This window comes from Zeus faber (assembly GCF_960531495.2).
Source record: "Zeus faber genome assembly, chromosome: 20".
In the NCBI taxonomy this organism is placed as follows: Eukaryota; Metazoa; Chordata; class Actinopteri; order Zeiformes; family Zeidae; genus Zeus; species Zeus faber.
Window position 1 is genome coordinate 14708068 of NC_137207.1, and position 27820 is coordinate 14735887.

General features: G+C 43.5%; 1 protein-coding gene across 3 annotated transcripts in view; it reads left to right on the forward strand.

Annotated features, from left to right (window-relative positions):
- prkg1 (protein kinase cGMP-dependent 1) overlaps nt 1-27820 on the forward strand; it is a gene marked incomplete at its 5' end in the record, with an annotated part of 210663 nt that overhangs the window by 171887 nt on the left and 10956 nt on the right. For 2 of the 3 annotated variants that reach the window (XM_080020933.1, XM_080020932.1), the window contains 3 exons: nt 7849-7914; nt 13443-13517; nt 26834-26930. In XM_080020933.1, coding sequence (XP_079877059.1) covers nt 7849-7914; nt 13443-13517; nt 26834-26930 — 238 coding nt within the window. Of the gene's footprint in view, nt 1-7848; nt 7915-13442; nt 13518-25554; nt 26509-26833; nt 26931-27820 lie in introns of those variants that run through there. The other variant, XM_080020934.1, reaches the window with a different exon arrangement.

Sequence of the window (27820 nt, forward strand, 5' to 3'; positions counted from 1 at the left end):
CAAAAGATATTGCTGTAATGAAATATGTGAAAATAGCACCGGCGCACCGAGACACTATTTGCGTGGAAACGCAGTTAGGGGTGGATTTCACCGGTTGCGGTTGCTTTGTGAATAAGACGCTCGCGTATTCCTTATTTGTGCTGGTTCAGCGCCAGCAAAAGCTGCACAATCCTTTTATGAATTCCCCCCTGAGTGCGCCGAGTGAAGATATGTTAATGCTTTGAAGGTGACATTGTATCAGCACTCAAAGTAATTATTATGTTAACACTGGTACATGTTATGGGCGACATGCCAAGGAACGGCACAGTCCACTCAGGCCAGGCCATAGTAAGGCGGCTCTTCTGGCATTTGTCCAAATATCAGATGGCAAATCCGTCACTGTTTATGTCTATAAACTGTCTATTAACCACTAGTTACGCTGCTTTATCATATTCTTCCGCTTCTTGCGCATATCCAACAGTGCATTGCTGCCGGGAAAGGCGGACACACTGAATGGCTGTTTCTTATTAAGTGCGAGCTAAAAAAAAACATTTAAAGGATGGTATTTTTTAACAAAATAATCTTACGGATTTCCACTTAAGGAAGTTGCCATAAATTCAGGTGGGACGCATTGTTGTGCAAGCCAACAGTCGTCTGATCATGTCAGCTGGTTTTGGATAATGATGTGTATGTCTCATAAGTTTGCTCACTCAACCAAGCGGGCTATTTCCAACCAACTCTGGCAAGTTTTAATGATGCACAAAGAAGGTGTGCACACCGCGCCAGCTTTCAGCCGCTGTATCTACAGATGACACTGAATCGTTGTTAATGCTCAGCTCCATTCCGTGCACAGCATGGCCAGGGAGGGAGCGGCCACCTGCGATGTTTGTCTTCCAATAAACTGTTATCAGTGTCAAAATGTTGTCCACCAAACGGCATTATAGATTCCTGTGTGTTGGGTTTTTTAAAATCACGATACCGATTACTGCTTAGCCGTTTTGCCAAACTCTGTTTACTTCACCGAGTTTTTTTTTTTCTGTTGCCAGGCAACATGCCTAATGCACCGCGCTGGGAATCCAGCGTGCAGTGTCTTTAGCAGACCAGAGTGTTCAGATGGCAGACTTTGGGTGATTAGCCTCAGACATTGCTCAGATGTCTACACCCTCCACTTTACATCCCAGTCTGCAGCTGGGCAGGCTGGAAAAAATGAATGACACGCAGCAGTTGGTTGGGGAATAGCACACGGATCATATGTCTCTTCAGGGGGATTGAATTAATTGTGCCCTCTGATGTTAATGCTCCACACTAATCTGCTTGGCTTCTAATCTTCTGATTCTTCATTCAATTAACGTTTAATACACAAAGAAATAGGAATGACAGCACAGAGCTGTCATTCATTCGTGTGGCGTATGGCAAAAATAGTTGGCATGATATTTATGGGAAACTTAATAAGACCAGCTTCATCACTTTGAACGCTATGGAAATATTAACTTTGCATATGGGACTGAACTTCATACTTTCATAAAAAAAACGCTCCCTCCAATATTTCAGACCCTTTTGGACTTCATAGCTTTACATCTCCCTTAGTTTTAATTGGCTTCCACTGCGATGATTTTATGTTCACTCCAGGGACTTACTATCAGTGTGTGTGTATGTGTGTGTGTGTGTGTGTGTGTGTGTGTTTGTGTGTGTGTGTGTGTGTGTGTGTGTGTGTGTGTGTGTGTGTTTGTGTGTTTGTGTGTGTGTGTGTGTGTGCGCGCGCGGTTTGTGTGTGTCGGAGCAGTTATATCCCATCGACGTCACCTTCGGCTCTAATTGCTTTGAGTTATGTGTTCTCCCTCTTGGCGGCGTAGGTTTTTTGACACATAATGTGTTCGTGAGCATGTATATGTGTTAGTTTTTTATATTACATCATATTACAATGTAGGGAAACATTCACCCGATGTGGACAATGAAAGTAAGGGGAACAAATTTGCTGTAATTCAGAAACAAGTGTCTCATCTTAAGCCAAATAAGGAAATAAGGCGCCCGGGAGCTGGTGAGTTTGACTTATAAAACACGCCCATAAAGTTTTGCTGCTCAGAGCAATTTGCCCTTGTTTTGCATCTGATGTCAATTATCTATATTAAAAGGAGTAAAATAATTACATCTAAAATAATAAAAACACGCTGATTTTATTTATTTTATCTGGAGAAACGGGCACTCACAGCAAAGCGTAAATGCATAATGGAGAGTCTCCATTACGCATTTATTTGACAAATTTATTTTCAGCAGAAACAATGCACAGAGAATAATTTAAACAGATATTTGTACTGCCACTTGGGCACGTAGTAGCGGTGAGGCTGCTGGGCTGCCTGGGGAGGTTGCTGGGCTACCTGGGAAGGCTGCGGGGCTACCTGGGGGGGTTGCTGGGCTACCTGGGAAGGCTGCGGGGCTACCTGGGGTGGCTGCGGGGCTACCTGGGGGGGTTGCTGGGCTACCTGGGAAGGCTGCGGGGCTACCTGGGAATGCTGCGGGGCTACCTGTGGGGGTTGCGGGGCTACCTGGGGAGGTTGCAGGGCTACCTGGGGTGGCTGTGGGGCTACCTGGGAAGGCTGCAGGGCTTCCTGGGTTGGGTGCGGGGCTATCTGGGGAGGCTGCGGGGCTAGCTGCTGCTTGGGCATGGCATAGTGGGGAACCTGCTGGGCTATCTGGGGAGGCTGGTTGGGCACATAGCGTGGAGGCATAGCATACGTATTTACTACACCACTGCTCGATACTTGGCTGTTTTAGACTATAGCACCGGCAAGTCCCCCCTTAGCGACGATTAGGATTTGAGAATAAAATAAATTGTCCGCCGTCCCGGGGGTGGTGACCCAAGGAACCCCGGCTCTCTGCAGACAGTAATATTTTCACTCTGTGTGTGGCTATAAGAGGCTGTTTGAAGTTGACATTTTTTGCAATGACGATCATTTGCATAGAAAGTGGCCGATTTGGCACCAGATGTATGCATATTACCTAATTCAAATAACTTGCTTTTTGTGTTATTTGAGCAGGTTTAGCAGCCGCAACAGCCATGCAGTATTTTTGTGATTTCGCCCCACAGTTCCTTGACTGCACAGTTTTGACTCTGAAAAGAGATATTTCGATGCATTTCAATAATTTCCATGCAGCATTTAGTTTGTTTTTCAAGGTTTAGATTACTTCTCACAACTACTTTTTTCTTGTTTGAGAAAATCTTATCAAGTAAACTTTTCTCACCCCATTGGCTGATCTTTTGGATTCGTTGATATTGGTATCTTTTAGAGTGTTGGGGGAAATGTGTCGTCATGTAGGCTGCTTATCAAGTAGTCAGTGGCAGATTTGTCTTCTTGATAAGTATTGCCTATTAGTTCATTCAACTCTGTTAGGTTTCCCTCCTTCATGGTGCTATTGGGAGGGTGTCAGAATGGGAGCACTGGGACACATTGGTCGATCCCGTAAGCCAAGTGACCAACTGATGCAAGATCACATCTGGGCTGCTGGGCTCTATGTGCCTTAAGTCCTTAACTTTGAGTGTTGGAAATTAAAGAAAATGCACCGGCACTGGGTCGTCTTAATTTATGGTAGGGTCACTCCACCGGTGTCGAGGCCCTGCAAACCTGCAATGCATTTCAAACGGAGCTCGGCTTCATCCGGCTGCAGGGGGCGGAGCGACGACTGGCAACAAGCCCACGGCTTCACGTCGCCAAGGAAAGCTTAACAGGTTTCAACTTTATGCAAATGAGCAGCGCTCAGCGCCAGTGCGCCAGCCGAAAGAAGGAAACTTACGCTCTCAATGGTGCTGATCCTTGGAAAGTGGATGCCCGGGCACATGATTAGGCTATTTTTTTAATGAAAAACTTAACTTAAACTATCGCTGAACCAAGGAACGCATAATTTTATGTTTCTTCAACAAGGACAATTCTTTATTTGAAGGCACGGATGGCAAGATTATTTACATACATTTTTCTGAGAGGTCATTTTATATGCTAAGGCGGTGTGACTGTACGGCGACGAGACGAGAGCTTCTTGGCTTTCACGCTGCAGCCTCGTCGCTGGCGGTGTGACCCAACCATTAGTCAGTGGGTAAGTACGAGCCGGAGTCAGGATTGTTTCAGCAACAGCAGTTCAAAGACCTTTTCACACCGGCATCACTCTTTCACAGTTACACCTTGGGGTTTCATTTGACCCCTCACAGATCCTAAAACCCCCTAGCTTATGTAATCCTGCTGAGGGATGTTCAGCTGGTACTGTGTGTGTATATATATATATATATATATATATATATATATATATATATATATATATATATATATATACAGTATATATATAAATGTGTGTGTGTGTGTGTGTGTGTGTGTGTGTGTGTGTGTGTGTGTGTGTGTGTGTGTTGTCTGTGTCTGTGTCTGTCTGTGTGTGAGAAAGTGTGGAACATTGATCTGCTGTCACACTTCTCTTGCAGTCCCCGGGGCATCCCCTCTCTGCCCCCTTCTCCCTTTTACTCTTTTTGCCCCACACCGTTCTTCACTCCTTTTCTGTCGTATGTCTATCCTTCTCTTCACTTTGCGCTTCGCTCTTTCCGTCCATGCAGTCGTGCAGCAGAGTGAGGCCGGCATTGGCATCCCTCTGTTCCGCCCTTGGAAGAATCCCAAAGAGTGATTAGAGGGAGATTTTTGACAGGCGAAAAAGCTGCTTTGTCGTACAGCGCGACAGCTGTCTAAACCGCAAAAATAATTGGTTTTTTTTGCTGCTTTCGGAGGTGTGAGCATCGTTGGCGATGTAAGTAAGATATTTGTGAAGTACTCCGAACTGATGGTCTCCAAAAAGGTGCGGCACACTGCGATTAGCGCCGTGGGGTTTTGACAAGTTATGTCCAGTATCAGTGCATCAGTGTGGCAAGAGACTTGGTGAATGTTATCTTGTTGGATGTGAGGGGGTAGTGTAGTTTAGTCAAAGGATTTTGTGATAGCACTGCTGTTCATAGCCAGATTCCATCTCAAGTTCAGCACTTTCTTCTTTGCAGAGCAAACGATAACACTCAGTTTACAAGGAATCCTCTGTTGTGGTTCTTGACGCACAGTTAAGTTTGCTTGTTTGCATATATTTTTGCATGTTTCTATTATTCAAAGAGTTTGGTCAGGGTATTTTGGGAGGAATGGTAGTCAATAGTAAGTGTTAAAGGAGTAGATTAGATGATCAAAGGGCTTTCAGAGGAGCACAGACTCTGGACTGTCAGAGTTTAAAGGTTCGACAGACAAGGCAGGATAATGGACCCAAGAGTTAGACAAATGAAAATGGACACCAACGAATCCGACTCAGAACCGAGTGACTATCAAGAAACATCGTCATCATCAGATGGCAGCGGTGATGAAGAGGATTCTGACGTTGACCAGAGCACAGAGTAGGAAAATCTTTACCCCGTTCTCCATTTCACTATGAGCTAAAGAAAAAAGCGGCAATAGTGTGTGAATTTTGCTCCCACAAACCACACGCAATGCAAAGCTAGCCACTTATCCATTTTCTTATTCATCAGTTCATTTGTAATTATTCATTGCTTCTTTTTGTTATTCATTGCTTCTTTCCTGTGTTAAATTCAAGTCATATTACGTTTAGCACAGGAGTATTGCAATCAGGGTTCTTACCAGGTCCTTGAGGTGCTTGAAAAATCCTTGAAAAAAAGCTATCTTTGAAAGCCTGTGATATTCTCCCTTGTTTTGTTATTAAAATCATAACGTAATAAGAAAAATTCAAGAATGGCTTTTACGACATAGATTATGCCAGGGAAATGCAAATTGAATCCAGCATGGTTGAAAATAGACACTTAAAATAGTAGATGACAATGGGACTCACTGAGCACTCACTTAACACTTTGTTATGACGACCTGCACACCTACTTATTCATCCAATTATCTAATCCGCCGATCGTGTGGCAGCAGCGCAATGCATAAAATCATGCATTAACGGGTTAGCAGCTTCAGTTAATGTTCACGTCAACCATCAGAATGGAGAAACAAATGTGATCTCAGTGTTTTTAACAGTGGCATTCTTGTTGGTGCCAGGCGGGCTGGTTTGAGTATTTCTGTAACTGCTGATCTCCTGGGAATTTAATGCACAACAGTCTCTAAAGTTTACTCAGAATGGTGCAAAAAAAGAAAAAACTTCCAGTGAGCGGCAGTTCTGCGCACGGAAACGCCTTGTTGATGAGAGAGGTCAACGGAGAATGGCCAGACTGGTTGGAGCTGACAGAAAGGCTACAGTAACTCAGAAAACCACAGCAGAAGACCACGTCGGGTTCCACTTCTGTCAGCCAGGAACAGAAAGCTGAGGCTGCAGTGGGCACAGGCTCACCGAAACTGAACAGTTGAAGACTGGAAAAACGTAGCTTGGTCTGATGAATCTCGATTTCTGCTGAGGCACACGGATGGAAGGGTCAGAATTTGGGGCCAACAGCCTGAATCCATGAACCCAACCTGCCTTGTGTCAACAGTCCAGGCTGGTGGCGGTGGTGTAATGGGATGGGGAATTTTTTCTTGGCACACTTTGGGCCTGTTAATACCGATCAATCATTGCTTGAATGCCACGGCCTATTTGAGTATTGTTGCTGACCATGTGCATCCCTTCATGGCCACAATTGACCCACCTTCTAATGGCTACTTCCAGCATGATGATCACAAAGCAAAAGTCGTCTCAAACTGGTTTCATGAACATGACAAGGAGTTCAATGTTCTTCAGTGGCCTTCCCAGTCACCGCATCTGAATCCAATACAACACCTTTGGGATGTGATAGAACGGGAGATTCGCAACATCAATGTGCAGAGTAATTTGCAGGAATTGTGTCCATGTCCATGCTGACGCAGTCACGTCAGCATGGACCAGAATCTCAATGTCTCCAACATCTTGTGGAATCCATGCCAAGAAGAATTGAGGGAGGCCTGACTCGGTATTAGTATAGTGTTCCTGATAAAGTGAATGTATAATAGATATAGTAATATAAATGATAGACAATGAGATGAAGATTATATTATATTGTAATTAATAAGGGTCCCATTAAAAATGTATTATTTTTGTGCATGAAGACCTTGAAAATGCAGCTTGCTTTGATGGGAGGACAGTTTCTTACAGTGGGTCCACATGGCACCGCATCTTTTCATTTTATTTGACATTGAAAATAGTTATTTAGTTTGTTTCCTTTAAATGAGAGAATAATGAGCTCTGCACTCACATAACGTATTTGGATGCAGGTGTTGCTGCCGCAGCATGGCTCCCACACCTGGTTCTGTGGTGACGGTGTAACCAAAATTAAAAGTCTGCAAATCTGTTAAAAAATGTCAAACTGTTTGTCAAAATGTTCTATAACTCTTTCACCGCTATAAATCGCTTGATATTGCACATACTGTATATTATACATCTTATGAAGTGTATACACTTATATTAAACTTTGTTTATTGCCTTTATATTTAGAGTCAAATTCCTTGTGTCTTAGCATATAAAGCCTGATTCTGACTATAACAAAACACTTTTTTCCAAAATATCCACCCAAACAACAAGAATTGGACACAAATGACAAAAAGCAGAGATGGCCTCAAGTCCTTGCCAATAGAAATCTGCCTTGGACTGTGTTAATGAAGACTAATTCGTCTTGGAAGTGTTTGCCTCCTTGTACTGTCTCCAAAATATGTCAGGAAAGTGAGAGTGGAGTGCATTGGTGTGTGTTTGTGTGTGTGTGTGTGTGTGTGTGTGTGTGTGTGTGTGTGTGTGTGTGTGTGTGTGTGTGTGTGTGTGTGTGTGTGTGTGTGTGTGTGTGTGAGAGCGAGAGAGAGCGAGATCTATTCTATCTGACGGTGTGTGTGTGTGTTCTCTTGTCCACAGTGAAGATGTCAGAACAGCCAATGTTATTGCCTCAGAAGCCGTCACCTGTCTGGTCATCGACCGAGAGTAAGTCTGACACACACACACACACACACACCTAAAAAGATATCTTATCTTTTTTTTGCACCTTGTATATAGTCCAGGGGTACAAGTACATATACCTGTATAAAGGTAACCATATTTTGGCTATATACAAATAAACACATGACAACCATTAAATTGTAGTTCAGCACTGCATACTGTAGGACACAGAAACCGATACACACACGTACAAACAAACATCTGTGATGATTTGCACTACAGACCCACGCAAAGAAACACACACACACACACACACACAGACACACACACACACACACATATATAGGTGTGCAGTGTGTAGGGATTTGCCCCTGCACAGAATGACACAGCTGGTTACATCTCTGCCACTGGGCAGAACGGAAAAGACAGAGAGGGATGAGTCAGTGCCGACATGGTGACAGAAACCGTAAAAATGAAATATAAGAAGTGAACACTGCGTGACACTCAAATTAAACACTCCATGAAACAGCGTGAAACCTCTGAGAGTGGACGTATTTCTGAATGAAACGAAGCAGCCAGGTGAGATTAGGAGGCGGGAGCGTCTGATTTGACTCATATCCAATATTAGCAAGCGGTACGTGCACCCACTTGCACATGCAGCATGATGTCTAAAAAAAAAAAGTCAGGGAGATAAATTATTCATAATATTATTAATAATTATTATTTTCTACAATATTATAGTGTTAAATTTTTGTAAATGAACACACCAGTCTGTCTGTCCTTCTGTCTGTCCATCCATCTGCCTGTATATCCTTCTCTCTGTCTGTATTATCTTGTAGTAGTATTATGCTCACTGACTGTCATACATCCAGAGATATTTTAAAGAGTTTGCCCTTATTGACCTTTGCACACAATTAAACATTATGCCGATGTCATATTCTGAACAAAGACCTGAAAAACCTCAGTACATTTGAGTAACCAAGTGTGATATTCAGCGCTTAACCTTTTTATTGTGTCAAAATGGTGCTGGATTAAAATTCATTTGGCTCTAAATCTGAACACATTTCCTGAGCAGTAATGAATTATAGCCCCCCCAGCCCCGGGCAGTATGTCAGTGTTTAAGTTGCCAACTCATTAAAATGGGACATAAGTCCTCTGGTTGAGTTTGACAAAGTCAAAGTGCCTGTTGGAGCGGAATTTTTTTGTTTGGAGAGTGCTGAAAATAATTGTCAAATATCCAATGAGCCACATTGTGTGTACTCATGTCAGTGAAGGAAAATAACATATCCTGGCTTTAAAATCAGGTTATGATCATTCCAATGATACCACAAACCCACTTATAAAAAGGTTGCACTGATGGTTTGAGTTAGGTTGAAATAATTTCAATAGTCCTGACAAACTAGAAAGCCAGCCAGCCACCCAGTTAATGTCACCCAGCTTTAGATGTCAAGGACCAAATATTCATATTTGCCTCAGGAACGAATATGCCCAAAACAAAGTAAAAAAAAAAAAAAAATAGGGGGAGATTTATTCATTAAAAACAGAATTTTTACAGGCTCCAAGTAATGAAAAATCTGTTAAGGTGATGGCATTGCATTATGCAGACCAAACAAACTGCAAAGCTTTCACAGTTTTGTGTACTTCAAGTGTCTCCCTTCCCAGTGATGGAGCACACTCATCTGCTGGATGAGGGGACACAACATATTGTATGAATATATATATATATATATATACACTCAGTGTCAAATCTATGTACACCGGTACCCCTGCTCCCTACTCCTGTTAAAGCGACAGGAAGCAACACTTTTTTACCTTAAAATAACAGCTTCAAAATCATTTTGACGATCTTGATCGTGTAATAAGGAGAATGGCACCTCTTTCATTCCCACCCACCCCCCAAACACCTGTTCTTGCACTATGTAACTTCTGTCTTCGGGTTCGAAACCGCAGGAAACCGCAGTGTGTTACGCTTTAGAGCACTACCTCACTCCCTTGATGTTTGGCTCCGGTAATTACCCTTACGGCCTGGTAAAATTAATTGTATATAAAAGAAAAAAACAATAAATTATAAATTTGCCGGTCAAAATGTTTGGTAATAATGCTCATACAAAACGTAGCCGCTCCACCTCCCCGACGGCGTGGACGAGACACCAGTGGTGTGTGTGCGGCACCCTCATGGAAGGGATCCCACCTCACCCCAGCCAGGGTGCACCGGCCCTCACTTTCATTGCACTAGGAGGTTTGTTTCACTCTCTAACTCGCGCGTGCAAGCTGATCTGTCAGGCCGAGCACAACTAGTACCTACACTGGCCCCGGGTATCAGGGGGCCGATCCCGGCGCCTTCTCTTCCGACAGCCCCGCAGACTCAGTCTGCGGTTACAGGAACCGGCGAGGCCCGTGTAAGGGGTGCTGTAACCTTGGTGTGCATTATATTTGCATTTGTAACATAGACTGTTATTGAAACGTGACCCATTTAGTTCAAATTGTCCGGTAAAATCAATTCTTTCCAGACATCGGACCGACCCACTCAGAAACTGCAGGGGCGCCAAATCCCAAATACCAAAGGTTACATAGTGCTGCTTTAATGCAAATAACTAATCAGCCAGTCAGTGACTAAGTGACTTTGACCGTGGAATGATTGTTGGGGCCAGACGGATGGTCTCTCAGAAACTACTAATCTGGAATTTTCACGGGTAACAGTTTTTAGAGTTTACAGAGAACTGTTGAGAAAAACAAAAATATCCAGTGAACGACTGTTTTGTGGGCGAAAAATGCCTTGAGTTGCCAGACTGGTTAAAGCCAACAGGAAGGCGACAGTAAGGCAAATAACTATGCATCACAAGTTGTGATGCTTAGTTATTTGTGTGATGCTAATGTTACTGCACCTTCATCCACCGTACGTCGTGTTCAGAGATGCTCTTCTGAAGTCTTTAGAAGAGCATATATATGCAAAATTTGGCATCTGTGCGGAATGCTTCTTGTCCCACTAGGGCCCTTAAGACCAGTTTAGTATTGTTTAAATGCCACAGCCTACCCGAGTATGGTTGCTTACCATGTGCATCCCTTTATGGCCACAGTTTAGCCGTCCTCTAAACATTCAAGATTCAATGATTCAACCAATAGAGCACTTTTGGGATGTGGTGGAATGGGAGTTTGGCGACGAATGTGCAGCAACTGTGTCAAGTCAATTTTATTCATAAAGCACATTTTAAAGCCAGCTTTTTCACCTCCAGCGTTTTATGTCTTTAAGACACTCAACAGGGGCCCGAGGGAGTACTTCCTATTTGATTCCAGTGGAGGGTATCGTCACCCTAACAATGAAAAGAGACACCTTAGAAGCCATATTTCTTAATTATGGAGCCCAGGGGAAGCATATACAGGGAGAAGAGGATTAGACCCAAAATGGACCCTTGGGGCACCCTCGGGGGACTCCACAGATGAAGGGGGCTGAGGAGGATGAAAAATGACCTGTTTTTACTGAAATAGTTATATAGCTGTGTGACGCTATCATGTCAACATGGACCGGAATCTCTACGGAATGTTTCCAGCACCTTGTTGAATCCATGCCACGACGAATGTTCTGCAGGAAAAGGGGGTTTCCTACCCAGTAAAAAAAGGTGTTGTAGGAGTCTCTGCCCACAGGTAGGGGTTTAGGTCAGGGAGACAGAGTCTTTCTTGCCATGGTTTGCCAACATGGCGAGAGTTTTTATTAAAAAGATGAACAAAAAGTCCCGCTGGTCAGAAGTAGAAATAATAAAGAATAGTGAATTTGGGTGCAGGAGGAATGGCGTTCCGCTCTGTGTCATGGTCGGCTGACGGGCCCAATCCCCTCCGTAAGACAGACAAACGTTAAGAAAGCTCCCTGCCCCGAGTCATGCCACGCGGGCGCTGATTCGGCCGATTTGAGGCAGCCTGGCAGCCGCGGGAAAGGGAGCCGTGCTGCCGTCTGCTGCCGCGGCTTGACCACGCCCACGGTCCGCCACAGGTGTATGTAATAAAGTAGCCACTGAGTGTAGAATGCTTTTCTCCTTGTTCAATCTGGTCCAGGCTGCATGTGCCTGTTGTTTGAAGCTCTTTACTCCCTCTATGGGCAGCATCAGCAGAGTACTCAAATTTTAATATTCTAGCTTTTCAATTATTATCCAATTGTTCTCTACCTCGCCGCATGCAAGTCCAAAGGCATCGCTTTTCATCAAAAGACAGATGCAATGCGAAAGCATGAATATTTATTGCACAAAGGTTTTATTATGTTTCCAGGCTTTATTCTGAATGCATTTCTTGTAAATAAAATAATATTGCGCCCAACAGGCATCATTCACTAATTAATTGCCACATACAGACTGGAACAGGAAATTAAAAATCATGAGCCTGGGGGTTGTTTTGTTTTGAGTCCTAAACCCAAAGACTCATTCCATACTTCAGTTTTCACAGTAGCGAAGGGTTTATCTTTTGGACTGAAAATATTTTAAATGTGTGATGCATGAAAGTGTCCCATGTCCTCAGTGTTTTTCATCATTCTCTATTTTTCATTGATGGTTCACTGTTGTTTTTTTTTCTCCTCTGTAGCCTTTAAGAAACTGCGACAAACGGAAAAATACCCCGAAGGACAGATTAAAGCGTATTGTATTGCATTATATTTAATTCCTATTCTTTAGAAAGTGCTTCGTCACCCTGCGCTCATTTCCTTTGAGGTTTATTTTGAGGTTTTCATCATAAAGGGGAGAGAAGCTAGAAAAAAAGAGAGAGATGAGGAGGAGGAAAATTAGCAGAACGAGAGAGATTGGGAGGATGGAGAAGAAGGAAGTGGAAAATAAAAAAATGAGCATGTTCCAGTACAGTATGTATATTCCAGTTACATTAAATAGAACTGCAACAAGCAGTGCAATAATACCCAGCATCTGATGTGAAACCCCTTGTGCTGATGATTGTAAGGCTACACACAGAAGTACCCTCCAGCCAAACTGCACCACACACTGTCCCTACGCTCAAGGAGAGAACCTCAGGCAGTGCCGCCATAAATCTCCATAAACCGCCCCCAAATGGCTGAGTTGGCTCCCAAGCTGCGAAAAAACCAAGCACCCTGTTAATGCATAAAACGCGGAAAAACAATGATTAATCACAAAGTTATACAATTGCCCAACAAATAGAAGGCGATAAACAACGTTTTTTGGTTTGTATGGCGCAAAGTAACTGAAGGCAGATTTTCCCGGGTTCTTTTTTTTTTATCTGAGGAATTTCCAGGGGAAGATTCCGATAACGCAGAGAACGAGTGGGGAATAATGAATCTCAGAGCTCAAGGAGGCTGTTGAAGTGTGCGTAGACCTGAGCTTTGGGGGAACATAAAAGCAGATATGTCATCTCACTTTAATCGCTAAATGAATATGGTTATCGACTAAAGAGGAAAAACACTGCTGTAAGGGAGAGATTGGCGGAGGCGTGCAGAGATGAAGCGGTCACATCAAAGCCGTTCATGCTGGGATGCGCTGGTCGGATCAGAACTTTTTCTGTCAGCTGTGATTGCTTTGCGGCGAGGAGGAAAAGTGTCTGACTGGTCGCCCTGCCTTCTCCCCCAGCTCGTTCAAGCATCTGATTGGTGGCTTGGAAGATGTCTCCAACAAAGGCTATGAAGACGCTGGAGCCAAAGCCAAGTAAGTGTCTGACATGTCTCGCTCTCTCTCTCTCTCTCACACACACACACACACACACACACACACACACACACACACACACACACACACACATACACACACACACACACACATATACACTCAATCAGGGATTCTCAACCTTTTATGTGACAATGGTGGATTTTTCTTTTTTTGGAGCCAGCATTGCTTATTTTACATCTTACATTTCACATTTAGGCCAATAATCAGCAGACTGAGGCTACATAACAATCTTTCTTCCTGAACTTTCAAAACAGAAATGCACTGGTCAAATGTCCAGAAATTCCACATTGCATATAAGACAACTATTTCATGCAAATTAGATTTTCACATCGGCCACTTTTATTATATCAGAGATGATGGAAGGAACTCCAAATGGATTATAAAGAAATGAGGATATATTTAAAACCCACTTCACTACATTTTTTTAAAGAAAATTATATCAATCCAATATCGGTTTATCAGTCTTAGTTATGTCCTGCGTCCCTTTGTGAACATCAAGTTACCCCACGTGGGGTCATGACCCCAAGGTTAAGAATGTCTGACATTGCTGTAAGGACATACAAACACACACCGACACATCGTCTTTTCTTCCTGTCATCCTCTCACTTCCTCCATCTCCTTCCCCTCAAGCTCTTTTTTTCATTTTCTTCTAAAACATGTCACTCTCGCAAATGGCCTCCCTGCCCTTCCCTCCCCGCTTGTGGGTCCCCACCGCTAGATGCTGTGAGGCTGAATAGGTAGTGACTCTGCGGCATACACAATCAGGACAACTCTGTGGCTCTGAGAATTGATTAGTAAAGGTTTAGTATCACTGTCCAGTATTGCCTGGTGAGTCTCAGCTTGGCAGAGGGGACATTTTGTTGCGTGTTGTTCTCCAGGGTCGGAGCTTCTTCTGCGATCGCGGGTCTTTGGGCTCAGGGCGTTCTTGTGGCTGCGCAACCTGCATTTCTCAGAAGCATTATGATACTGTTGTCTCTACACCAGCACCAATTAAAGGGCACTCCTGTGCGCATTCGGGTGGACACATAAACCACACACACACACACACACACACACACACACTCAAAAACACTGTGAAAGAGCTTTCAAGGATACGATTTTTTAAAGATGAGATACTGAGAGATACTCGAGGAGTTCCACATCCCCCTGTCGCCAGTAATCATGAACTCTGCACGCAAAAACATCCAAAATGTGTTCAGAATTTTTCCATCAGCAAAATCTCATACATTCACTGCCACTGTGAGAATGGGAATAAGAACCATTTATCATTTACAGGTCTATCTGGTGACACAAGAAATGAAACATGCAAATTATATCTATGAATCTAGCAATGGAAAACAGACTTGCCATCTGACACAGGTAGACAGACAATACATTAGTACGGCACTCATTGGCCACAGATTACTGTGTTACACCATTAAAAATGGATTTCTTGTCAGTGAAAAACAGCTAACACGAGATATATTTATCTTATTTTTACCAAGTGATGTTTCAGCGAGTTCAGGGTCAGTTTAGAGCATGTCTCCTCTTCTGATGACTCTAATCGGTCCCTCCAGGAAATCAAAATTTTTTTGCGTTTGCAATTATTTTCCAAAACCGCATTAAACGGTCAAATCAACAAACCTCTTAAACTCTCTGCCCCTTCCCAGAGAAGACATTGTATGCTGTACATCACCGCCAGTGTCAGCGCATCACATACAGATATACATGCTCATATTATTTGATGTTAACTGTATGTTGAATTGAAAGTTTATTTGATAGACTTGTTGCTAGAACCCAAAGTATTTTATTAAATTTTTTTGGAACTCAGGAAATTTTGAAAAAGGAGTACTAAAATATTTACGGTTGTTTTTGTGATATGCTTAACTGGATTCTTCAGTGGTAGCGACTGGCTCTTCACATGGCTTTTTCTTCATAGTAGTTAGAAAAAGAAATCTTGCAAAACGAAAAGCCACTGCAAAATTCAGCATTTTTCATCATGAAATCACAAAAACAAACTCCCAGAGCAACTTATGTCTAATACAGCATGTGTTGTAGGTGAAGGTAATAGGTTAGGTAATAGTGCATTGAGAACAAGGACATACAAAAGTGCGAGTGCTGCTCCCTGTTACATATATTTTATTTCCTATTTTCTTTTTTTAATCTCTTTTTTTTTTTGTTTCGTCTTCTCTCTTGTAATGGCACGTGAGCTGGCTGCTGTTGTGATGAAAGAATTTGATGCGTGCCAAAGTAGCGTACAGAGTAGCTTACTCTGCATCAGACAAGATTATCCTTGCACTCTCATGAAGCTTGAAGGGGCGGAGGCCTGTTCCCTATCAATTAAATCCAAAATGTCAAGCACAATAGCGAGGCATCTCGGAAGACTGGGTCTGCCTTTGGTCCTTCCAAATCCTTCGATGAGTTGTGAAAAGTGCTCGTTTGGACTTTCTTTTAAATTGACATCTTAATTGGATTCATTGAAAGAGAATTTCGACCCATAGTTTGAGATTCAAGATGTTGTTTATCACATACTTATACATACGAGCATACATATATGCATATATAGTGGACCACTGACCCATTTTGGAAAACGTATAGCTTTTCAGTTGGTCCCTGGAAGCCAAGAGAACCATCTGTGTGTAGGAGGATTGACTTAAACCATATGGTGAAGTATGCGGTTAACATATATTGGTATATCCCTCAGGGCTATTCGACTGTGTGTATGCAATCGCCTTTTTGTGTGTGTGTGTGTGTGTGTGTGTGTGTGTGTGTGTGTGTGTGTGTGTGTGTGTGTGTGTGTGTGTGTGTGTGTGTGTGTGTGTGTGTGTGTGTGTGTGTGTGTGTGTGCCTGCATTGTACTATTCCCCAGGGTTTAAGGGCCATCTGCACTGTAGCGTTGAGGAGATGTGTGTTCCTAAGTACAGTAATGGCTTTATGTATCAAAGTGCTTCCATGTGCATCTACGTATATGCACCTACTTTATGAACGGTCACTGGTCACTGATGATGGCCATCTTAAGTAATTCCTAAAGGGCCCTTCACATGTCGATTATGCACATTTTAGTATTTTTAAAACTTATAGAGCATTTGCGCGTAATCACCGGGTGTCATGACATTTCACTGCATATATGAACAGTATGGCCATGTATATGTATGTGACAAATAATCTCTTGAACTTGAACTTGAACATAGAACACATATTCACCCCTTGCGCCCAAAGTTCAACTTGGTTGAACTTTTTTGCGCCGGGTTGTGACGTGATCCCCGCTGATCAGTATCTGTGCAATATGGGGGAGAAACCGATATTAGCCGTGTCCGAATTCCCCAAACTGTACAACCCGTCCTTATGGGTTGATCGGGAACGGGGAAGGAAATCCCTGTCTTGGAAACAAGTTTCCTACCAAGTGGGGATCAGGTGTGTCTTTAAATACAGTGGAGATTAGAGGTATTTGACCAATGGCCAATAAATATGACCTACAAGATGTGATCATAAATATTCCCTGTGTCACTATGTCATTAAAATAATATTTGGTTGTGTGACAACGTTTAATGAGATGATGGTTTTGCTGTAACATTATTATAGTATAATGTTATAAAACAATAGATGAATATAATATTACAAACAGGCCAAAACAAACTTCAAATAATAATAATACCTTAAACCCTATTCCTGTTGCAGAAGCAGTGACAACAGTACATTTTTCATACCAACCCATTATTTATTTAATTCACACACACACGCACACACGCACGCACGCACACAAACACACACACACACACACGCGCGCGCACGCATATTTAGCAAACCCCCACCTTCATCGTCTAACCGTGCATGATGTAATCGGAAGTTTACAGTGCCAGCGGTCCATACAGGTTCAGTGCACATAGTCAACCAACATTGAGCTCATGTTAAAGTTCTTCTAACAAGATCCACTCTCTGAAAACGATACCACGCTGCCCTCAGCTGGTGAAGTAGACAAGTGGCATGCGCTGGGGGTCGTTAACCATCTTAAACAAGCTTTCCCGTGTTGTGCGCCGTGCAGGCGAGTGACCCAGGGTACCCGTGCCCAAACACAGTGTCCGGAACGAAAAGAGCCTTCTATTTGCACGTCTGCCTCCATCGTATCACAACAAGCATGTAGGCTTACAACAACATCATTTCACCCCATGTGCATATTGAAAGCAAACATGACACACAGTTTAGCGTGGCGTTACTTTCTCTAAAAGTGTCTCTCAGATAAAATAAGAAAGAAAGTTGTCCATCGGAAATAAATTCTCAGATATAGAGGGACTGGGAGACTACCTTAACGTCTTTCCGTGTGCTAAGGATTTACTCATGGAAAGCAACTCAAAGTTAGCTGGCATCATTTCATGTGCACAATTAATGGAATAATGAAATGAAGTTTGAAATTGCGTGCGTGTGCGTGCGTGCGTGTACATGCTTGCGTGTACTCAGCAGGTTTTCTGTCACTGATGGAGCTCACTAGCCACATGTGGGACTGAATTGTCCACTCGTTGCACTCTGTCTCCACTCCGCTCCAACCCACTTACGTGGGGGAGGGGGATTGGATTTTTTTTTCCTGAACCGATCACCGGAGATCGACGTCTCCACTTGTCCGAGGTCATTTCAAGGCGACGCCTATGCGTCGCCGCGCTAGTCATTTATACTTGTAATTGATTTAGAACAGCCTCAGTAGCAGCGTCTTTCTTGTCGGCGGCCATTGTTGTTTTCACTCCTCCGACGGGGTTAGTCCTGCCCAATTGTCCTCCACTGATTGGATAATCGTTAGCCCACCCACCCCACCTCCCAGTTTCATGTCATTGCACCAGACAATAATAATCATTCAACTCGGTGGAGTGGGCAGATTCAAAGGTCTGGACCCAGGCAGCAAGGAATACCAGTTATTGTGGCGATATGATTGAAAAAAGTGCTTGTCTAATGTGGCAGAAGGTGGACGTGGGCGGCCCTTAAGGAGTGCAGCGACTTTGCCTGCGGCAGCGTGCGATGGAGGCACCACACACTTGCGGCTGTCGTGTCATGTCGCGCTTCAGATGACCTCTGACTGGGTGGAAGTCAACGGAAAAAGAAGGAACCTCACGCTGGAAATGACAAAAGTCAATAATAAAAAATTATTTGGAAAGTGAAAATCCTGAAATGCATTGCTGCTCAAATGTCAAGGCTACAAAGCCCCGGATGAGATTTTCTTACGCGTACTTAAGATTTCGGATGCTTTAAATCCGCAAACTACATCTTAACATCTTACCAGTTGCCTTTATGGTTGTCATTGCTCCGCGCTCGCAATGTAGACGTTTACAGGAAGTAACGGGATCTTCAGAAACGCTTATGTAAGCTTGTCTAATAATACCTCTGGCCTTTAGCTCTCACGGGATGCTGGCGTTGGACAGCTTGAGGGTGGAGCGTACCACACTGTCAATAGGGAAGGAACCTCCTGCTATTGATGATGGATAGAAGCTTCCTCATTGCCACATTTGGACAACATGGCCGGCTGGGTATCTTGCGTTAAAAGGACACAACAGCGTCTCCCACGCATTCTGTAGACTTTACTCGGGCGGGCCCCCCAGCAACAAGATCCTCATGGAGAGACCCGCTCCTGGCTTAGCAGTGGTCTACCCAGGGGCCAACAGTTCAAATCAACATTCTATCCCATCACATCTGGAGAGCGTGTCGGTTAATGTATGTCAATAGTATGAATAAAGGTCAAACCTTTGTTCTGGTGTCAATCGTAGGGTGATGGCTAATCTAGCATGTATGAAGGAGTGTGTGTGTGTGTGTGTGTGTGTGTGTGTGTGTGTGTGTGTGTGTGTGTGTGTGTGTGTGTGTGTGTGTGTGTGTGTGTGTGTGTGTGTGTGTGTGTGTGTGTGTGTGTGTGTGTGTGTGTGTGTGAGGTCACTGGTTTATAATCAGGTCAAACCAGGAAGCAAATAGCAAGTGAAACAGCACGAGAAGATCAATTTGCCAGATCAACATGCCACAGGCTGCTTTGGGATGCCGGGAAGATTGGACTTTGGTGAAGTGACACAAAAAGTGTGGATGATCCAAAGATCTTTTATTCTTTTTTTACAACGGCTAGAGAAGTCAAGTCAAATGAGGTTCATTTGTATAACCCTTGACCCCCGTGCCGTGGCTCAGGGCTTCACAAGCCCACATCTTACGTAGAAACCAATGGCATAGAAATCCCTTAGCGTTGGCAAGGAAATACTCCCCAAGGAACCACTTTGAAGAAACCGTTACGAGGGGCTACAAAGGAGGTGGTCCCCTTCCATGAGCACCAGGCTGCACTGAATGCACATCGGGCAGAAAGTCTCTGGTCATACACGATATAATACCCTATGTTGAATTACAGTATGGGAGCCTGTGGAAGAATAACTGGGCCGTTCACTCAGTAACGTGCTGTCATGAAGAACAGTTATGAATGCAGGTGCACGTGTAGCACGTCGATGTATGCTTGCATTTTAGGGGTGTAAGGCGGGTCAAGCAGACAAGTCAGGGTGTGAGGCCTTGGCTTTAGCATTCACTTTGTCTGTCTTTGGCATGTGTGTTTAAGGTTTGTGCAAGGAATCCATATTGCACGTTAACTTTGTGTTTGCAGGTGTGTGCAGGCCCCCTGAAAGTGCCTTTTTCTATCCTGAGTATTCATCGTCAGCAGGTGCGAGGTTAAACCGCCTGTGGGCCTGTCAAAAAGGTGTAGTGACCCTGAAGGAGAATGTCCCAGAATGCCTTGAGCCCCTGTTCCCCTCCACATGCCTTAGGCAGTGGACCAACAATAGACATTAAATATAAGCAGCTGAAAACTTTAATTTGTCGGCTGGGTGTCAAAATGGCAATTGGCTGGAGACCATATCAGCTCTGCAATGTTTTGACTTGCTTTTCAATGTTGTGCATTTGGATAAATGCTTTTTTTTCTAATTCCTTATCTTGGAGCTGTTTATAGCAAGGTTAAGCTTTGACCCGCCTAACTTTGCACTCTCTCACAAATCGTCGATGGTTTTTACAGATGTTTGCTACGGTTTTACCAGGGCCACACTTGAGCTAACTGGCTCCAGAACATACGCTGCAGGCACATAACAAATGCTCCACTGTCCGACCATCCATCGAGCCCAAGGCCACACTTAACTAATTGGCTCCGAAACATATGTTACGGGCACATAACAAACGCTCCACTGTCCAACCATCCATCGAGCCCAAAGGCATCGCAGCTTGGCCTTAATCCACATTATGACAGCTGCTACTGGGGATTGGCTAAGAGATGCAGGGGAGATGGCTGAAGGCTTAACCAGCTCTATCCATTCCAGCTAATTGCAGTGTTATTTTTTAGGAACAGATGTGAGATTTAGATGAAGGGGTTCGTGGAAGTCATGTCGGGTTCGAGTTAAGCTACATTTACACCGGGAGCATTTCCCCTCACAGCTCTCCAAGTGCACGTGCTGTCGCATATCCCCAGACTTGTGATGAGTGTGATGAGTGCTGAAGATTTCAGTGTTTAGCAAGGAGTGGTGCAGTAGCAGAGGCCGGAGTGACAACCAACTGTCTACGAGATGTTATTACGATGATTTAAATCATATTAAAGGTCGTTTTACAAACAATTAGAATTAGTCTTCGTTAAGATTTTGTGAGGACAGTTTTAATGCCATGGTTTCAAAATTACGCGGCCCGGCCCGCTGCTGACCCGCAGTGTGAGATGAGGTGGGTCTTGAAATGGCCATGTCAATGCATGTTTTCCCTGGTATAAAGAAAAGTTGTATTTGTTACTTTAGGCCATCAAAAATGGAAGCATTGGATATTGCTGCTGTCACAGTATGCGCACACCACTGTCACCACCGTTTTGGTGTCTGTCGGTCAAATCAGCAGCTCGCTGTCACAGCTGTCTGGGCCGGGTGAGGCGGTGGAGCAAAGTCATCACTTGGGTGGCTGTGTGTGTGTCTGTCTGTCTGTCTGTCTGTCTGTCTGTGAGTGATCACGCATTTCAGTTTGTGATTAAAAGACCATGCTCAACATTTGGTAAAAATGTGTAGATCTGTCTTGACCCAACCTCCCTCACTGTAAAATAAATGTATGTTGTTTCAATGCAACTTGACAAATCACAAGCTTAGGTCATATGAACTGATAATATTTGAAGTTGTTTTTTTTACTCAGTTTTTTTTTTTTTTTTTTTCAAAAATTGAAGACAGCACAGCATACAAGACACTCATTTCTATTGGTTAAATCGTTAGGTAATTACTTACAGTGCATGCAGACTGCTGTGTTTACTTCCCCACTCACACACGCATACACATCTTCTGTCAATAAGCGACTTACTCCTGTCATGTAACAGAGGCAGCAGCTGACCAGCGTTGTAGTTTTCTCTTATGGTATTGACCCTGCAAAGCTGTCTCTCTCACACACACACACACACACACACACACACACACACACACACACACACACACACACACACACATACACACACACAGGTGTCTTCTGGACTATGAAACTCACATAGTGCCACATAAAAGATCAAGAGCGTTGCCATAGAAACATTAAAGTTTTCTGTTGTAAAGTTGCAGGTATCAATACTCTTTCTTGTCATAATACATCCATAGTACATGATATTCATTCCAGCTTGTGTATATCTTGATGTTTGTTTACCCTTCCCCCGTCATGGCAATCCATTTTTTATATCCTTGCATTGACAAAATATGTGACAAAGCACATTGCAGTGACCTTCATTTAACACAAAAAAGAACATGAAGAAGAACACAAAATTTATGCCATATGCCATACAAAAAATACAAGTCATACATACAACTCACTTAGTGTAAGCTTTTTATCATCATAATTATCATAATGTATGTATGAATCATGTCATAATAGTCAGGTTTTTGTGGTTTTAAGATATATAACAAAAAATGAGTACATAATACATGATTTAATAATAAATTATAAAAATATATGTATATAATGGAATTTATTCAGTCATCAATTTTAGTTTTGCTCTACATAATTTCTTTCTTTTAATTCATTCTTTCCTTGCCATCCTGTTTACTTGCCATTTCCTATATACAAATCTGTGAGTGATTTTCCCAAGTAGCTGTTTTTGTTGGTGGCACTTCGTAGCTGTGATGATAATAACGATCATAAATATATCACAATGTGCACGTGCTTACATAACATACGTATTTTACATCCTAGGATAAAATGGCTATTTATGATTATTGTCTAGTATGCGTCCGCTCTAACCTTAGCGGTTGTTTACTCAAATATGGATGGATCTAATTCTAGATCAGAGAGACGCTTCTCGGAAATAACAGCGTCTCTGTGTGCAGAGCTGGCGCGGGCCGCATCGGCTGAGATCTCTGGCGTGGCGCCCGTCTATCTGCTTGTTTAAAACACGGGACTCTAAATGCATGCCAATAAATGTATATGCACATACGCCAACAGAAGCATCCATTCGAGGACATGCAGGCCGACCTAGGTACGCACACACGCGCCCAAAACAACTACACATGCAATCCACTTAAATCCTGAGGTGGGGCGGGATTGCTGTGTTTTGATTGGCTACAGTCTAAAGGAACACCCCTTTCCAAGGAGGCGCAGTTAGCACAGCATTCCATGGATCATTGCAGGGGTTGTCAACATGGCAGAAGCATGCTCTCTCTCACACACACACACACACACACACACACACACACACACACACACACACACACACATATTTCCATACTTTCTGAATTGATCTCATTGATGTAAAAATGCTGATGGTGATGACTGGTTATTCATCTGAAGTGATGGAAATTACCGAAAAATTGTCACATCGACCAATTTTCCGGGGGGGGGGGGGGGGGGGATCGTATCTATGGGTCATTTTAATTGCTCTGCGTGACAATGGATTTGGATAAGTGGATGAAAGTCCATACCAGGTTCTCACGATGGATTTCACATATAAACATCTTCCACAATGTTTGTATCCCTTGTACAGTCTTGTATCAATCACAATCATGTTCCCATTTCTTAGCCCATTCCTGATAACTTAATAACGAAAGCATTTTAACAGCAGTTAGAGAATACACATGTTTGGACCGGGGCTCGTACTTCTGAGGGGTTGATGTAGAGGGAGGTGTGGATGGAGAGACAGGGGACAGGGGGAGCGAGATCGAGGTGAGGAGGAAGGGAGAAAAAAGAAAGGGAGACAAAGGTTCGGGTTCCGGAGGGGTGTTGAGGTGTGAGCGTGTGTGTGTGTGTGTGTGTGTGTGTGTGTGTGTGTGTGTGTTGGAATGGTATGTTTACTACAGTATATGCCTTGACCTTGACAGTCAGTCTATTTAGGTCTGTTGCATAACAGTGTATTTCCTCCGCAATTTGCATTGCAAACTCAAAACTCCTCCTGTTATGACTTGAGTATCATCACGTAATGTATGAATGAAGTTTGTTTGTTGTTTGAGCCTTGTTGACAAAGGAGTTTTGAAAATGTTACACAGATTGGTCATTTATACAATTAAAATTTTGGATTTGATACGTACAGTTTACATTAGATTCATGTAGTCAAGCTGTGAATGGTAGGTTATTATCCGACATATACGGTATATCTTCTCTCCCTGGGAAGATATTTACTCTTTACTTTTGTGCTCTTCTAAACTGACGCTTAAGACCGAGGGGCACTTTGGATTTGCAAATTTCACGTGCTTCTTCCGGTGTTTACGGGGAGGCGATGGCATTTAAGCGAGTTTTCACCACTACAGGGTTTGATTTTTGACGGCAGCAGGAAATCAAAACATTTTCAGAGATGCTGGAAAACAATCTGTGTGTTTGGAAATGATAGTATGTTGGCCTTTTTTCTTTTTTTTTCTTTTTTTACTGTCGCCCTGTAACTGACACATACGAGGAACTGTATTATATAATCTGAATAAAAGGAACAGAAGGAAACCTCATTTCATTCTGTAGATAGCAACTTCTCTATTACTAAAGGAGAAACTCATTTCCTTGTGATTTGACTAAATCACATACAAGCCATCATGTGACTGCTTTAACCAGTAAGTGATGTCATTGGCATGTCCTTCAAATCATTTGAGCCAACCGTCACCCACACCAGACTTATTCACACCCATGTCTATAAATATACCTGTAGATTGGTGGAAAATCTCCAGTCATATCCCCCCAGGGATCACCCAGAAGCTCGAATATCTTTGCACAAGAGGAAAACAACCAGATATTCGTCAGGGGCTACCGGAAAATACCAACTGGTTCGATAGTAGTGTCAAATGTCGACTAAACATAGGCTAGGAAACCCGTGAAGTCATTGCACATTTAACTCGTAAGGCTGGGAAGTAACGTTTTCACTGACCAGAAAATGTTACCCTATGAAAATGGCTTGATTTATTGATACAATCATTATTCATTATTCAGCCCGACCAACAAAAATAGTTGCCTCTGGCTTCATTTAGCAAATTAAGGTGTCGCTGAACAACACGGCGGTAACGGTACTCCAAGTATACGTATAGTAGTAACCTGTACCAGAGAGATGCGTATAGTAAAAGGTTGCATATGAGAAGTTGATTTATTTTGTTCAATCAAATTACTCTATCCAAACTAACTGCTAACTGCTGTATAATATACGTATATAAATTAATAAATATAGGCGTGCGTTATAGACTCTTGGTGTTTAGTGACCTTGAAGGGTTTAATGGCCTCAGCACCTTGGAGATTCCATATTCCGCACGTTGATGCTCCGACAGGTTTATGTCTTTTGGCTTCTCCGGTTTCTGACATTGAGAGAAGGTTGTTAATGTTTCACAGATATTAAATTAATTGAACCTTCCCGCATGGGCGCGTGTCACTCGAGAGGCGCATGGAAGCCTTCCCCTGAACGGGGTGAACCTCTAAGCGATGTTTCCAAATTCTAAAAATACTGCCTGCAATCCGCTGTTCAAGCGGTCATCCAGGAAGTCTGCCCTCCAGTCGGCCCAGAGGACTCCCTGTCCAAGAGGTGGTGTACCCTGCACCTCCTCTGGGAGAGCACACTTGGATGTTGTTTTGGCAGAGAACGTGTCCCTTTCTTCAAGAGGAGTTCGCTGTCTTAATACCCGCTCGTTTATGCATCAGATGTGTTTAAATACTGTTTCCAGAGATCACCAAAGGGGGGACATTGTTCTGTTTTGAATTCTTTTTTTTCTCCACCTGGTTGTTGTTTTTTTTTTTTTTTTTTTTTTCCCTGTGAGGATGCCTTGCTCAGAAGAAGCCAGCCCTGGATTCTGACAGTACCCTATTTAGCGCAGGACCAACCTTGTTCGGACCCAACTTCATGCACACACTGCCGGAGGATCCGGCCATCTCAAGAGACGGCTGGTACCATCGGTTCAGACCACCCTGCCCGTCAGTCTCCTACCCCCACCATGTGAACAGGAAGTGGCGAACTACTTCTTCCTTTGAGACGGCGCTCTTACAGACATTGTGCAGAACATTCTCGTGAAGAGAAAGGACTTTTTTTTTTTTGTTTTGTTTTTTTGCCTTTGACTTTCAACCCAACAGGATGCAAAAAAACAAACCCATAGCATTGAGGGATTGTTCCCCCACACTCAACAGAGCGGAGCACTGTTAAGTTCCTCACCCAAAGCGCTATATTGTATGTCTTCAACAAGTCCAGTCGGGAATGATTCCTGTAAAAAGATTCCTTTCCCATTTGCTGAATTAGCGCTTCTTGTTGGCCCATTTGCCAGGTCAGTGAAGGGTTTAAAAGTGGAAATTCCAAAGGATTGTCGGAAGAAACCAAACCGGGTATTGTACGCATCATCGCATCTTGGTTTTGTGCCTCTGCTCGGTGGACTTACCAGGCAGGACAAAAGATGAGAGAACTGCTCCCCATCCCGGTGAGGAGGCAGAGAGAGAGGCTGAACAACCCTGTTATGCCCACCTCTCCCCCGTCCTCTTTCCCCATCACCTCCTACTCCATCCAAACCTCCAAGAAGTTTCCTTTTTTCCATGTGGTCAAATGTTGCAGGTATGACTCCACTCCGTCTCGTGAAACGTAGCATCACCTCCCTGCTCAGTTTGCGTCATTGTTTTATCCTCCTCATTTTCTATCCTATTCACTGTCCAATATAACATCATTTACAAGATGATTGCACTTTATTGATCCCTTTCAGGGAAATGTTTTTACAGCAGCTAAAATATGTGACGCTATCTCAAAATAATGTGTGTGTGCGTGTGTGTGTGTGTGTGTGTGTGTGTGTGTGTGTGTGTGTGTGTGTGTGTGTGTGTGTGTGTGTGTGTGTGTGTGTGTGTGTGTGTGTGTGTGTTTGTGTGTGTGTGTGTTTCCATTTCAGGTATGAAGCCGAAAATGCCTTCTTCGCCAGCCTGAAGCTGGTGGACTTCAACATCATCGACACTCTTGGAGTCGGAGGCTTTGGGCGCGTTGAACTGGTAAGATAACAAATATGTCTGTCTGTCTGTCTTGTATTCCAGTAATAACCCAACCTGGCACAGACAGGATGGAAACAGCCCTCGCATGCAGAGAATAACCTAGAATGGAGTGGTGAGAGTGATCCAGTGAGCCAAGGCCCATACTGTGCAATCATGACATTGTGAGCTTAAGTCCAGCGCACGTTTCATATGTAATGGCCTCTCTCTCTTTAACTCTTCCCAGCTGCGATGTGCGCACAGCGGAGTGTAGATCACGGGCGCCCTGACAGGGCGTCTCCTCCCAGTGATCAGGCTGTGTTGCTCTGGTTGCCCAGAGCAGCAAAATGCCTAGAACCGGAACGGGGGGTCCACGTGCCTTTTCTTTTTTTTCCTTTTTCTTTTGAGCACCTGCCCCTATTAAAATTTCTGTACTGGATCGTAGAAAGGGAAAGTGAGATCCGGAGTAGTTTCTCAACAGCGCTGAGCGGAGAGGGCGAGAGCCTCCACTCCCTCTCCCCATCTCTCCCTCCAGTTTTAGAACACGATAAACTGCACTTAAAGCGTTTCAATGCTCAGATTTTTCCTGGCAGATTAAAAAAAATGTTTGTCATCAATTAATTGCGGACAATGGAGTGGATCGCCAATAGACGATTTAATCGTAAAACTGCCCAAGCCTACCCAGCGGCTACGCTCAGTTCACGAAGATCGGCACGAAGGTAAATAATTGGTGCATGATAGAGACGTCATCAACACGCGACACACCCACTCGCTCGCATTGAATGATCCGGACAATCACCTGCTCTGTTCACACATACCACTAAGTCGGACATGCCCCAGACTTTGTACTATGGTGCTAGCTGGGTAAAGTCCGGGTTATATCCAGTCCAACTGATTCAGACATTTGCGTTCAC